Source organism: Sardina pilchardus, chromosome 18, assembly GCF_963854185.1.
Source record: "Sardina pilchardus chromosome 18, fSarPil1.1, whole genome shotgun sequence".
NCBI classification, from domain to species: Eukaryota; Metazoa; Chordata; class Actinopteri; order Clupeiformes; family Clupeidae; genus Sardina; species Sardina pilchardus.
This window is the reverse complement of record NC_085011.1, coordinates 4061332-4072997: the sequence shown is the minus strand read 5'-3', so window position 1 is coordinate 4072997 and position 11666 is coordinate 4061332. Positions and strand designations below refer to the sequence as shown.

General features: G+C 41.2%; 2 protein-coding genes across 5 annotated transcripts; one reads left to right on the top strand and one right to left on the bottom strand.

The window, feature by feature from the left end:
* Nucleotides 1–118: 118 nt before the first annotated feature.
* LOC134064078 (phenazine biosynthesis-like domain-containing protein 1) lies at nucleotides 119–4178 on the bottom strand. The gene is made up of 9 exons (XM_062519875.1): nucleotides 4040–4178; nucleotides 3800–3899; nucleotides 2668–2766; nucleotides 2398–2507; nucleotides 2134–2163; nucleotides 1930–2018; nucleotides 1322–1497; nucleotides 1175–1237; nucleotides 119–742 (listed from the first exon to the last, which is right to left on the bottom strand). Exons 1-9 carry the CDS (start codon nucleotides 4121–4123, stop codon nucleotides 633–635), a joined length of 861 nt encoding a protein of 286 aa, XP_062375859.1. The 5' UTR covers nucleotides 4124–4178; the 3' UTR covers nucleotides 119–632.
* Nucleotides 4179–4277: 99 nt separating this feature from the next.
* On the top strand, nucleotides 4278–11476 carry hnrnph3 (heterogeneous nuclear ribonucleoprotein H3 (2H9)). 4 transcript variants are annotated; one of them, XM_062520210.1, is made up of 10 exons: nucleotides 4278–4306; nucleotides 6577–6683; nucleotides 6787–6942; nucleotides 7436–7579; nucleotides 8179–8317; nucleotides 9048–9238; nucleotides 9373–9465; nucleotides 9667–9785; nucleotides 10090–10225; nucleotides 10453–10819. In XM_062520210.1, exons 2-10 carry the CDS (start codon nucleotides 6596–6598, stop codon nucleotides 10596–10598), a joined length of 1212 nt encoding a protein of 403 aa, XP_062376194.1. In that variant the 5' UTR covers nucleotides 4278–4306; nucleotides 6577–6595; the 3' UTR covers nucleotides 10599–10819. The 4 variants fall into 4 exon arrangements, with proteins under 4 accessions (XP_062376194.1, XP_062376192.1, XP_062376193.1 ...); XM_062520208.1 differs by lacking the exon at nucleotides 4278–4306 and adding an exon at nucleotides 5201–5248; XM_062520209.1 differs by lacking the exon at nucleotides 4278–4306 and adding an exon at nucleotides 5277–5306.
* The last annotated feature ends 190 nt before the right edge of the window (nucleotides 11477–11666 follow it).

Sequence of the window (11666 nt, the reverse complement as noted above, 5' to 3'; positions counted from 1 at the left end):
ATTGCATAAGTGGGCTAGATGGCACTGATCCTAGGATTGATATCCTGACTTTGGCCAAAAAATGATAATCACACATAATAGTCCACTACCTATACACTGATACAAGGTACACCGTTCATTATCTTCAGACACTCATACTATTGAATTTATTAGAACAAATTGAGGATATGCATTATAGTGACCACTGAAACAACAGCTGGAATTATTGCAGAAAAGGCCACTTATAATTTACATAACAAACATTTAAATACATATAAACACAGTTGACAATTAAAGGAAATAATCTTTTTTCATATTCTAGGTGTTGAATGTGTTATGAGTGTCATAATGTACTGAAATCATTTCCTCCAGCCTTGGTACGGTCTTTATGGACAGATGTATAAAACCGTCAGTTGTATTAAAAGCTGTTCCATGGCTAGTTTGTTATCTATCTGACTCAATCAGCATACGGTAAGCGTAGCATGAACATACTTTTTGAATGATTAACCTTGTAACAAGAACCTTACCAAACCTTAAGATAAGCTCCAATAAGGTATTAAGATAATTTCCTTTCTAAGAATAATGATGCAAATAAAAGTGTTGACACCATGGTTACGGCCTTGTTTTTCCTGCCTCCAGTGATGGGTCTGGATCTAGATGGACATTGTTCCCTGAAGGACAAGCACGCCGCGCCCTGCGATGTCCAGCCTGTGACCTTTGATCTCCAGCTCCAGCTCTCCCCCACGCATGGAGCTCTGGTAGGCTGTAAAGCACAACACACCAGTGACAGCTGTGGCATGTAAAGACAACACATAGCGCTGCTAAGGGCCATGCTCCTGATGATGGGGATTGCCAGGTTGTACTGAGTGCAGTGCCTTGACAAACATCTGAAATGATCCTCATCGTAGCACGCCAAGTCACACAACTTGTATGCAAATCACAGGGTTGATTTTGTAACTGGCTTTATTCCTGATACGTTTGGTTATGCCACTGGCAACGTACAATGCCAGGGTAAACTGATTCCATTTGAGAGTCTGGAACCAATGATACAAAACAATTATTTTTAAGTGTATCAAGACAGCGAGGCATTCACAAGCACAATAATAGAAAACAAACATGTATTTCAAGAACATGTTTGAATATGAGCCATAACACCGTAGCAATGGCATATAGAGCCTATCCACCCTTCTCCTACCTAACATTCTTTGCTTGCCCAGTTTCTCCGACCAATATTTCCCAAGGACCGAGTGTGCCGATCCTATGGGCAATAAGAACGTGAAAAGGAGATTAGATGAGATACTTTTATTTTTTATACACATGGTACACACTTCGGTAGTCTTACCAGTGACTGGATCCTCAGGAATCCCATTCCAGGGTGCGAAATATCTGGAGTAGAAGTCGTATCCTGGCTGGGATTCAGGGGCGCCCTTCATCGTGACGATCACACCCTTGACCTTGCCAGTGCGCTCGCTCGTCACCATCTTCTCTGGGTCTGGCCTCAGCGACGTCAGCGCTGATCTGGTGAGAGAAAGGCCTCATTGATCTGCAGTTTATTGGCTTGCTGGAAGACTGGTTTGTTGTGATGCTAAATTGGGTGCTGCAAAAAGAGTGCTGCAGAGTATACTTCAGGCTCTTTGGATCCATAATATCCACTTGGCAAATATCCTGCATCCTTTTTGGTTGGCTAAGTCTGGCAATCCTGCTCCAATTTTTCACTCTTAACTTATCCAGCTGATGTAATGAGTGAACTTAAGGTATATTTCCACTCAACATCCCTCTATGCCACCATGCAGTCACAGAGTAACAAGTTGCACGTCAAGTTAAACTAGGAAAATGGCCAGCACTTGCCATAGCAGCCGAATGACAAAGCACAGTTCATCCTTGCAGATCATATTATGGACATTTCCCAATGTTGTATAATATATGGGTTATATTTTAAAAGGGATTTACGTGTCACAGGTGTCGGCAAGACGCAACAACAGTTTGTTTGTGTCCTCACTGATTTGTACATCTTCTAAGGGCAGGTCTCCCACAACAACCTGCAATACAGTTTCAGACACAACTGAGCATGTCATGCAGGGATGTAAATACTTGGTTGATTGATGCGGGGGCAAATATTTGTCACTGTTACTGTTACTTGTTACTGTCACTTACTTTAATTAAGTCTGCAACCTCATGTGGATCCTGCAACACATTAGCTTATCTTGAAACTCCCATTGAATGCATTATTACTCATCAACAATCAATGAGCCACTTCAGATGTCTGAACCCAAAGGAAGAACCGGAGCATGTGAATAACTTATAATGTTAAATATAGGTGCAAAACAACCAATGGAGTCCTTTTCATTGGGTTAATTATTCATGTTACAGTGACTATTTTGTAATATTTTTTTGCAAACCACATGTATGGAGCCTAACCTGAGAAATGGTTGTGTACAGGGGGAAGTCCATCACAATACATTCCCCACGCAGTCGGTTACACAGCTCACCACTCAGAGTATCAAACACAATCTGCCGGCTGGTGTTTTCTGACAGCAATAAATAACAGAAGAACAAAAATAGCATTAAATCATATTCATTTTTGTTAATGGAAATTGGATTTATTAACAATAATCATATGTCAATTTGAATTATAATATTCCAGACTACTATAAGGCTCCGCGAGGAGTGAAGAGCATGTAAACTTACTTTGGTGGAAGAACAGAGTGGCTGCTGAGGCGAGGGTGGCATGCCCACACAGTCTCACTTCATTAGTGGGGGTGAACCAACGTAAATTAAAACGGGACGCTGAGAGTTTTAAAGTAGGAGTTGAAAGTTTTATGTTACATTCTTTAATTCAAATACACTTTGTTTAGGCCTACAAGAAGGGCTTTGTTTGCATATGTTAGAACCGTAAGTTAGAAAGGTTGTGGACTGTCCTGTCTTGATAGAATGTCAAAAGTTACAACCCCAAAATCAGAAAAAGTTGGGACATTGTGTAAACAGAATGTGATATTCCAAGTATATTGTAAACCCAGTTGTGTTGCCATTTAGTTGTGAAACTTTCCGCCTTTTGTTTTCTTTATCATTACACAACTTTTCCAGCATTTTGTTACTCCCGGCCCAACTTTTTTTTTAAGCATGTTGAAATAATGAAAATGTCCATGAAATAGTCAAATCTGTCATTTGCAACATTTGTTGCTTGTCCTTTTTGCAACTAAAATGAGTTTAAGAGATTCGCAGATTATTACATTCTGTTTTTATTCACATTTTACACACTGTCTCAACTTTTTCTGTTTGGGGGTTGTAAAAATGTGATTGAAAAACTGTCTTACATGAGACAAAAATATGAGCATTCAGAATTCTTTCTCGCGCATCTTTTTGGCATGCTGGTGGGCATATTTTGGTAAGCAAACAAACTGTTACCTAAAGCTTTACTAGTTTATCAATATCCTAATTGCCAAATATGCAGTGGTGGGTCCATTTGTGTCACACAGTACACTGGTGACCAAAAAACAGTGTTCCTTTTACATATATTCATGTAAAAGCATGGCCCATTAAACCACCTAAACACACACACACACACACACACACACACACACACATACACATACACATACACACACACACACACACACACACACACACACACACACGTTCATTGTTACATTTATGTGAGTGATAAGCTATAAAGCTACTGGATGCCTACAATTTCCCTGTCCTATCTAGATAGATAGACTTAGATACCCCCTCCTCCCCAGGCATTTCATATTTACCTTATCAGCTATCCAAATGGCATGTTTTCTTTGCAAAGTTCATGCAAACATTTGAATATAAATACCTGTGCTGAAGCTGTCAGATGCATTTTGACAAATGACAAAGGCTGTTTCAGACAAGTTCATCTCAGTTGCAATTTTTTGATAAAACTCCTCTGGCAATGCCTGTATATATTGAACAATCACATGCAGCAATTTAATTTGACTTGAATGTAGAAAGCACCATGTTTACACCATCAAGGCACCACCAAGCTTACAGTAGCCTACAATGCAAGGTCATGAAAACAGCACACTCTTGGACTTACCTTTTGCAGCAAACACACAGCGGCTGGATTACCCTTGAAAGGTAAATTGGTAAATGCATCCATAACAAAAATTGGTATATCCATTGCTATCTTTTAGCACGGAACTCCTGTGTGAACTCTGACTTCACTGTCTAACTCCATAGAGAGGATTTTGGACTTTATACCCTTGGTGTCAGCACAGCCCAATCCTTAAAGGGACAGTCTGATACCCTGCATCAACCCAGGCCTCTCATGTTTTACCAGACATTACTAGGCACAAAGAAAAAGGTATGTTTGTGTATTACGCCAGTTGGTTAGAGACAGAGATTGTAATTATTTAAAATGTTATGAACTTGTAATAAGATATCAAGACTTTTATTCTGTCACGATTTCAGTGAAGGCCTCTCATTTGTTCAGTGGCTGTGCAGGCTGTGCTCCCAGAGGGGTTATTGCAAAAATACTTTTGGGTGTATATATCCAGCAGTAAACATGCATTCTTTTGACTTAATTGTGCACCTTTCACTACTTAGGCCTACTGTGCTCATTTTAGTCAGTTGTGTTCTCAATTTTGTAAATTGTGTGCACGTTTTACTAGACAGTGCGCTCATTTTAGTCATTTGTGCTCTCATTTGAGTTGCTGTAAATTCAGCATATGATTTAGTAGCCTAAAATGTGTGCGCAATTAGTAAAAATCTCAATTTAGGGCCTCCTTACACCAAACAACAAGCTTTAACAAGATTTGGGAAAAATTCTCTTGACAGATTGGAGTCTTTTAACTAATATGCCCCCCATTCAAGCTTTATTCAAAAGATTAATCTTCCAAGAATCCTTCCCAAATCTTGTCAGTCGGTTGGTGGAGGAGGCCCTCAGGAGCATAATTTAGTCAAATGCGTGCACTATTTACTAAAACCTGCACACGGTTTACTGAATTGAGCACACAATATACTACTAAATTGTGCACACCTCCTATAATATTTCCCCTATATTCTGGCAGGAGTTTGTAAATTAGGGTATTTTACCACTATTGCAAGTTCTTTGAAATCCCAATTCTATTTGGTAAATATTTCAGTTAAAACTACAGTTCCTTAGGTGATTATCTCGCTTTGAAGCATAGAAGAGACTTTGTAGAAGTACAGTGAGACTGAAGACGCTCACTAGACAAAGTCTCGCGAGAGATGTTTTTAACGCTGTTCCTTAGCTACCTACCTGAGGACAGGCTGGCGGTTGACGGTAAAGAGAAATATCGTTGTTAAACTCCTGTGTGGTGTACATTCATTAGCTCATTGATGTTAGTGTAAATTTCTGGCTTACAGTAATTTGATATTCTGACATTTTTATTGCAATGTCTGTTCATCATGTTCGAAAATATGACAGTTTTGCTAAATGTTACTTGACCGACGACGGTGTTCTGCTAGCTAATGTTGGTTAGCTGGCACTGCGTTCTGTTCAGTAGCGCAAGTGGCAGTGGAACTTGTCCTTCTTGTCAACCTCGAACCAACGCCAGCACCAAATTGTATCATTGTGTTGTATGGTGTTCATGTGTGGAGATGGGTTGCTATATTACAAATATAGTCGTTTACAGCAAATGATTATAGTGTCATTTCTCACTAGTCTCTGTATCTTACAGGCAACTTGGCTAGCTTGCATGATAGTAATGTTAACGTTAAGTCAACTGTCTCCTTAGCTAACGTTAACTAATAATGTTAAGTTGTAACGTATCGTTACAGGTGCTGGCAAACGTTAAATGGCGTAGCTGCTAGCTGCTAAACTATTTGTAGATTCCAACTAGCTGGTGCTAGTTTCAGTCCATGCTATTGTCTTATTGAAGGTTAATTTTAATTGTGGTCAATAATAATCCAGTGTCAAGTTATTCATTGTGGCACCTCAGGCCAGCTAACGTTAGCGTTACCATGTTATCATTAGGCTACAGGTGAAGCTTGAGTCAATGTCATACTTTGGTGCTAACATTTAAATGAAACGTTAACGTTAAGGATTTGTGTGGGTGTTGGTGACGTTTGCTAGCCTGTTGATTAACTCATTAGATTGATATGAGATGCATAGTGTCAGCTGTCACTTTTTGACAGTGACCAGCAGCAAGAACTAAAACCAACTAGATAGACAGCCAGCACAGTTTCCCGTAGAATACATAACCTGTCAAAGTTATCGTTAATGGTGTTGCAGGATGCATTCGTGTGGCGTTAGTGTTATAACGTTAGTGTAACAGTGTATGGGTATGTTAACTGTTAAAATGCAGCATTGCAGTGACCTTACCGTGATATAACCCGGATTCCCGGTCTACCCGGTTTCAATGTCATGTATGTTAGCAGTGAACAGCTGCTTTTTCTACCTGCGCCTACTCATTCCAAAGACTACCTGCATCAAGTCGTGAGAAAGTGAGTCGTTCGTTTCATAGGCTGTATCGAGGCGTACATGGAAAAATGATAGTTAAAGTAGGCCTTGTTCGTGCGATTGGCACCACACCTTTACTTAGCAAGTAGTAATGTGCACTGTATTGTTAACCTTAACCTTCAAATTAATCTAATTTTGTCCCATTTTAGTAACTGTCACAGACTGAAAATGTCTCACAATGATGAGGGATATGTGGTGCGGATTCGAGGTTTACCATGGTCATGCACACAAGAAGAAGTTGCCTCCTTTTTCTCTGGTAAGGAGTCTGTTTGTGTTTGACAATTATCTATAACAAGCTTCCTAGACTTTAAGCATTTAAAAATGAAAGAGTTTATGGATGACCGTCATTTCTCTTTCAGATTGTGACATTGTAGGAAAAGTGAACGGGGTATGTTTCACTTACTCCAAAGAGGGAAGGCCTAGTGGAGAGGCCTTTGTCGAGCTGAAAACGGCAGAGGATTTTAAGAATGCGTTGGCTAAGGACCGCAAATACATGGGCCATCGGTATATTGAAGGTAGATATTTGATATTCAGACATTCTGTATGTTTTAAACCTGTTCTGAGGTTCAAATGAGCTCAAGACAGTAAACCTAGCTATTGATACAGTAGGTACTGCGGTAGGAGCAAGTACTGTGTGCACCAGCTCCCTTATCTGTACCCATTATATAATCTTTTGGAGAATGGTATTGGCCTTAGGCTTTTGTTGCTTGTAGGGAGTTGAATTTTGCATTCAGTATGTGTGACGCTTTCAGTAACCCAAACATAATAAAAAATGCAACTACTGAGACGGCAGCCAACAAGGCAGGCATCAGTTCAACATTTTTTTTTTTTTTATCATTCTGTGTGTGTGTGTGTTTGTGTTTTTTTGTTTGTGTCCACATGTGTATCAAGCCGTGTTGATCTTTGCTCAGTCTAGGTCATTTGTGTTGTGTGTCACACTCAACGTTGCCAGCGCGGCCGCCTAACCCGGTGCTGTGCTTTGTGTGCTCTGCTCTGCTCACCCGGTAGTGTTCAAGTCCAACCGCAGCGAGATGGACTGGGTCCTGAAGCGCTGCGGGCCCACCGACTACGACAGCAGCAGTGGTTGCACGCTGCGCCTGCGAGGCCTGCCCTTTGGCTGCAGCAAGGAGGAGATTGTGCAGTTCTTCGCAGGTATTTGGGCCACGTCTTTACGCCAGCACTGTCCAGAGTGGATTGTGTTTATGTTAAATGCTCTATGCAAAGCAAACAAGTAATCGCATTCTGGAGGATGGCGGGCACCACCACTTTTTATTGTTTTTTTTTTTGTTTTTTGGTGGAGCGTTCTTTAGTCGTCTTTTTTTTTTTTTTTTTTTTTTTTTTTAAATGAATGTGACTTGATGCATCCTAGAATTATTGTACATAGCATTGCAATGGTATGAAATATTCCCTTAAAGCAAGCTAATGACTTTTGTGCTTTTGTACTTTTGGATGCAAAAGTTACCTAAATCTGTTAATGTAATGTAAATGCTGGTGACATACAGTTTGATCTGATCAATCCTGTGGCATTACATTAATGCGTTAATTCATAACAAATGTTTTTATTTGGTTCTTTAATCGATCAAGTGTGTATTCAAGGAAATAATTTTCCTAAAAATCAGAATTGGTGGCAAGGGTTTGGTTGTGCGGGGGGGAGTTTATTGTCTCTGATCATTTCTCCACAGTTGGGATATGTTCCGTTTTGTTTATAACATGTCTCCCCTTGTGGGGGTTATTTGTCCTTTGGGTTAAAGGGTTGAAAATCGTTCCAAATGGGATAACATTGCCGATGGACTACCAGGGGAGGAGCACAGGGGAAGCCTTCGTGCAGTTTGCCTCAAAGGAGATAGCAGAAAAGGCTCTGGGGAAACACAAGGAAAGAATAGGGCACAGGTGGGGCCAGCAAGACTGGGGCTGGGGCTGGGGCTGGGGCTGGACTGTGCTCTCACTGACTGTGGGGCCAGGACAGGGTGGGAGGGAGGAGAGGGGAGAGGGAGCTGTGTGTGTGTGTGTGTGTGTGTGTGTGTGAGGGAGTGAGGGAGATATGAGTGTGTGTGTGTGTGTGTGTGTGTGTGTGTGTCTATGTACGTGTGTGAGTGTGAGATTGAGTGAGGGTGGGGGGTGGAGATGGGAAAGGGGGAAGTTGGGTCTTGGTTGGGATCATGCATCTTTCTGCTCCAGAAAAAGATGTATCATTAATATCCATTTTCATCTGAGTCTTCCCTCATTTCTACACCTGGGCATTGATCTCACCTTATTCTTCACAACATCGGAGTTTCTCTAGAGGTCACAGGTCATAGCTCCTACTGCTGATAGTCACAGCCTGTTTGATACTGGGTGAAATGGCCTTTTACTGTGTCAGAACACGTCTTCTGATTATCTGAAGCTCTGTCTTTATTGTAAGAAACGCTCTTGTGTAGCCGTAGCATCAAATTGATGACGTGACATTCATTCAGATTATTGCAGCGTTCCTATTGTCCCCGTAACTTCACTAGCTGGCCTGAACCCAATGAAACCCTTAAGATATTTGTCTAAGTCCCAAATGTGTGTTTGCTTAGGATCATGATAAAGATGCGCATTTCCTGCGCTCCGCTCATGATGTCTCAAACGCCCCTGAATCCAGGTACATCGAGATATTCAAGAGCAGCCGCAATGAGATCCGGGCGTACTATGAGGTGCCCCGGAGGATGATGGGACAGCGTCCGGGCCCGTACGATCGCCCCATAATGGGTCGCGGTGGGTTCTTTGGTCCCGGCCCAGGGAGAGGTGGAGCAGTTCTGGACCAGATGCGTAGTGGCGGTGGCTACAGTGGTGGTACGTTTACTCTTATCAAGCACTTCACAAGGATATCGTACAGCACAGTGTTTGTTCAGTATGCATGCGTAGGATAGGTCTTGAGTGCTTAGCTATTGACTTTTATTACCATCTATCTGAAATCTACTTTGTAGGATATGGAGGCTTTGACAACTATAATGGCTTCAACAACTACTGCTTTGGCAATGGCATGTTTGAGGAGCGAGGAAGGGGAGATCGAAGCAGAGGTAGGAGCAAAGTTCAAAAGTTTGTGATAGTGAGCTGGGTTTAGTTTTCCCTTCCTGCGTTCTAAGCCATGACATTGCTTGTGTGTGTCTGTGTGTGTGTGTGTGTGTGTGTATGTGTCTGTGTGTGTGTGTGTGTCTGTCTGTGTGTGTGTGTGTGTGTTTTGTTTGTGTGCCCATGCCTGTATGTTTGCATTCCTGCAGCCAGCAGCAGCAGCCATGGCTACGGCGGAGGGGGCGACTCTGGTTCCAGCTTTCACAGCGGACACTTTGTGCACATGAGGGGCCTTCCATTCCGAGCCACTGAGGCCGACATCGCCAACGTAAGAGCATAGCCTGGCCATTCTATACAAGCGTCCACTTTTACTGTATGTCTCTACACTATACCGAATTGTAGAGTAAACATGTAATTGTTGTAATTAATTTAGATTCTTAAGTAAAAAATTAAAAATAATTAATAAAAAATAATTTGAACAATTACGTGTTTTTGAGCGATTAAAGTGACACTTTAATCAACTTTTTTTTATCAACTGTATTGGATTCCAAGCACCAAAGAAGTTTCCATTGCCGCCTATACGGGGCGTTCCGTGATGATGAGCTCTTGGTTGTGTTTTTGTGTCACTGCAGTTCTTTGCGCCCCTTCATCCCTTGCGCGTGCGCATCGACGTGGGCCCCAACGGCAAGTCTACAGGAGAGGCCGATGTGGAGTTCGCGTCGCACGAGGATGCCGTGTCAGCGATGTCAAAGGACAAGAATCACATGCGTATGTGCCCCTCAGCTGCTGCTTTAGCTAAGGGAGCAAAGCCCCCTCGTGCGTGCTGTTTACACAAGTATGAAAAGGCTCGCTTTTAAAGTGCACCATCATGAACTGCAGTTACCAGGAGACTTGTTTTGAGGATTAGGTCAGGGATTTGCTAAAACTACTCCACAGGTAAACAAAGGAGTCATAACGCCTGTGTTTTGTTCTGTGTTGCACTGCATGTGTTCTAGATCTATTGACAGCGCAGTGCGTGGACATGTGTGGACAGAACATGGCTGTAGTGGTTGCTAGATGTTTAAGGGCAACATTGCATGAGGAAATGAAACAGGAAAGTTTTGCCGCATTCATCCCAAATTTAATCAGGAATTTGGTGTAGGATTATATAATGTAGCAAGTGAACTCTGTGGAATATCCAGTATGGACAGGTGCAATAAAAAATGAAAGTGGGATCATGTTTACAATGTATTTTTGACACTGCAGTAATAATGTAGCGTTGTAGTGTACAATGTAGTGTTTTAGTTGTATGGCCATTTGTAATAAGTAAGTAAGTACTAAGGGTTTACTTAATGGCCATTTCAATTAAGGGTTACTTTTCTCTCACCAGAGCACCGTTATATCGAGCTGTTTTTAAACTCAACTTCAAGTGGAGGATCGGACATGGGTCAGTATCACGTTCTGTAAAAGCACAATGTGAAGCACATGGTTGTATTGTTGCATTGCACAAATTGCGATTATGCATGATTTTGCCATATGAAATGTTTACAGTTTGTTAAAAGGTTTAAACATATGGGTGTCTTTTGTTTGATGAAAGGAAAAATGAATGTTAATCGTGCATTGTAACACGGGAAGAAATGTGAGCCGGACGTGTGCTCAAGTTATCTTTGAAGTGGCTGCCATATTTGACTGTGGTCTAACTGGTTTGTTTGCAGGTCGTGGCGGTGCTTTCTACAACAGTTCCGGAGGCATGGGCTCACGGAGCAGCGGGCTGAGGGGAATGTTCTAGAGTTAGAATCTATTCAGAGTTCCAGAGTTCCATTTTCAACCCAAAGTTGGAAGAGTTGTTTTGTATTTGGATGTTTTCACATGTTCATAAAACTGTACTTAGGATATTTTCCAGTCTCAAAGAATGGAATAATGAAAAAGCTATGTCTATATAAATATATAAATATATATATATACATATATATATATTTGGGCTCATTACATAGGTTAATCAGCTATTGTAAATTTTACTTATTAAAATTTTATATAAATTCTTGTTGTTCATGTCTTATTGTTTGTGTGATTTTTCAAATGTAACGCCAGAATCGGATTGTGAACCAGATTAACTCTTTTGACTCATGATGAGATATCCCTTTACTGTAGGTCTACTGATCTTTTTTTTTTTTTTTAAATATACTGGATATATGTTAGCTTGGACTGTGCAGTTGTCACTGGGTCTAAA

Coding starts and splice junctions, on each gene's coding strand:
- LOC134064078 (XM_062519875.1), bottom strand. CDS start 4,123: ATGGATATACCAATTTTTGTTATGGATGCATTTACCAATTTACCTTTC. Junction 3,900..4,039: donor CTGTGTGTTTGCTGCAAAAG/GTAAGTCCAAGA, acceptor CAATATATACAG/GCATTGCCAGAGGAGTTTTA. Junction 1,498..1,929: donor CTTGCCGACACCTGTGACAC/GTAAATCCCTTT, acceptor TTCTCTCACCAG/ATCAGCGCTGACGTCGCTGA.
- hnrnph3 (XM_062520210.1), top strand. CDS start 6,596: ATGTCTCACAATGATGAGGGATATGTGGTGCGGATTCGAGGTTTACCA. Junction 7,580..8,178: donor GATTGTGCAGTTCTTCGCAG/GTATTTGGGCCA, acceptor TTTGGGTTAAAG/GGTTGAAAATCGTTCCAAAT. Junction 8,318..9,047: donor AAGGAAAGAATAGGGCACAG/GTGGGGCCAGCA, acceptor CCCTGAATCCAG/GTACATCGAGATATTCAAGA.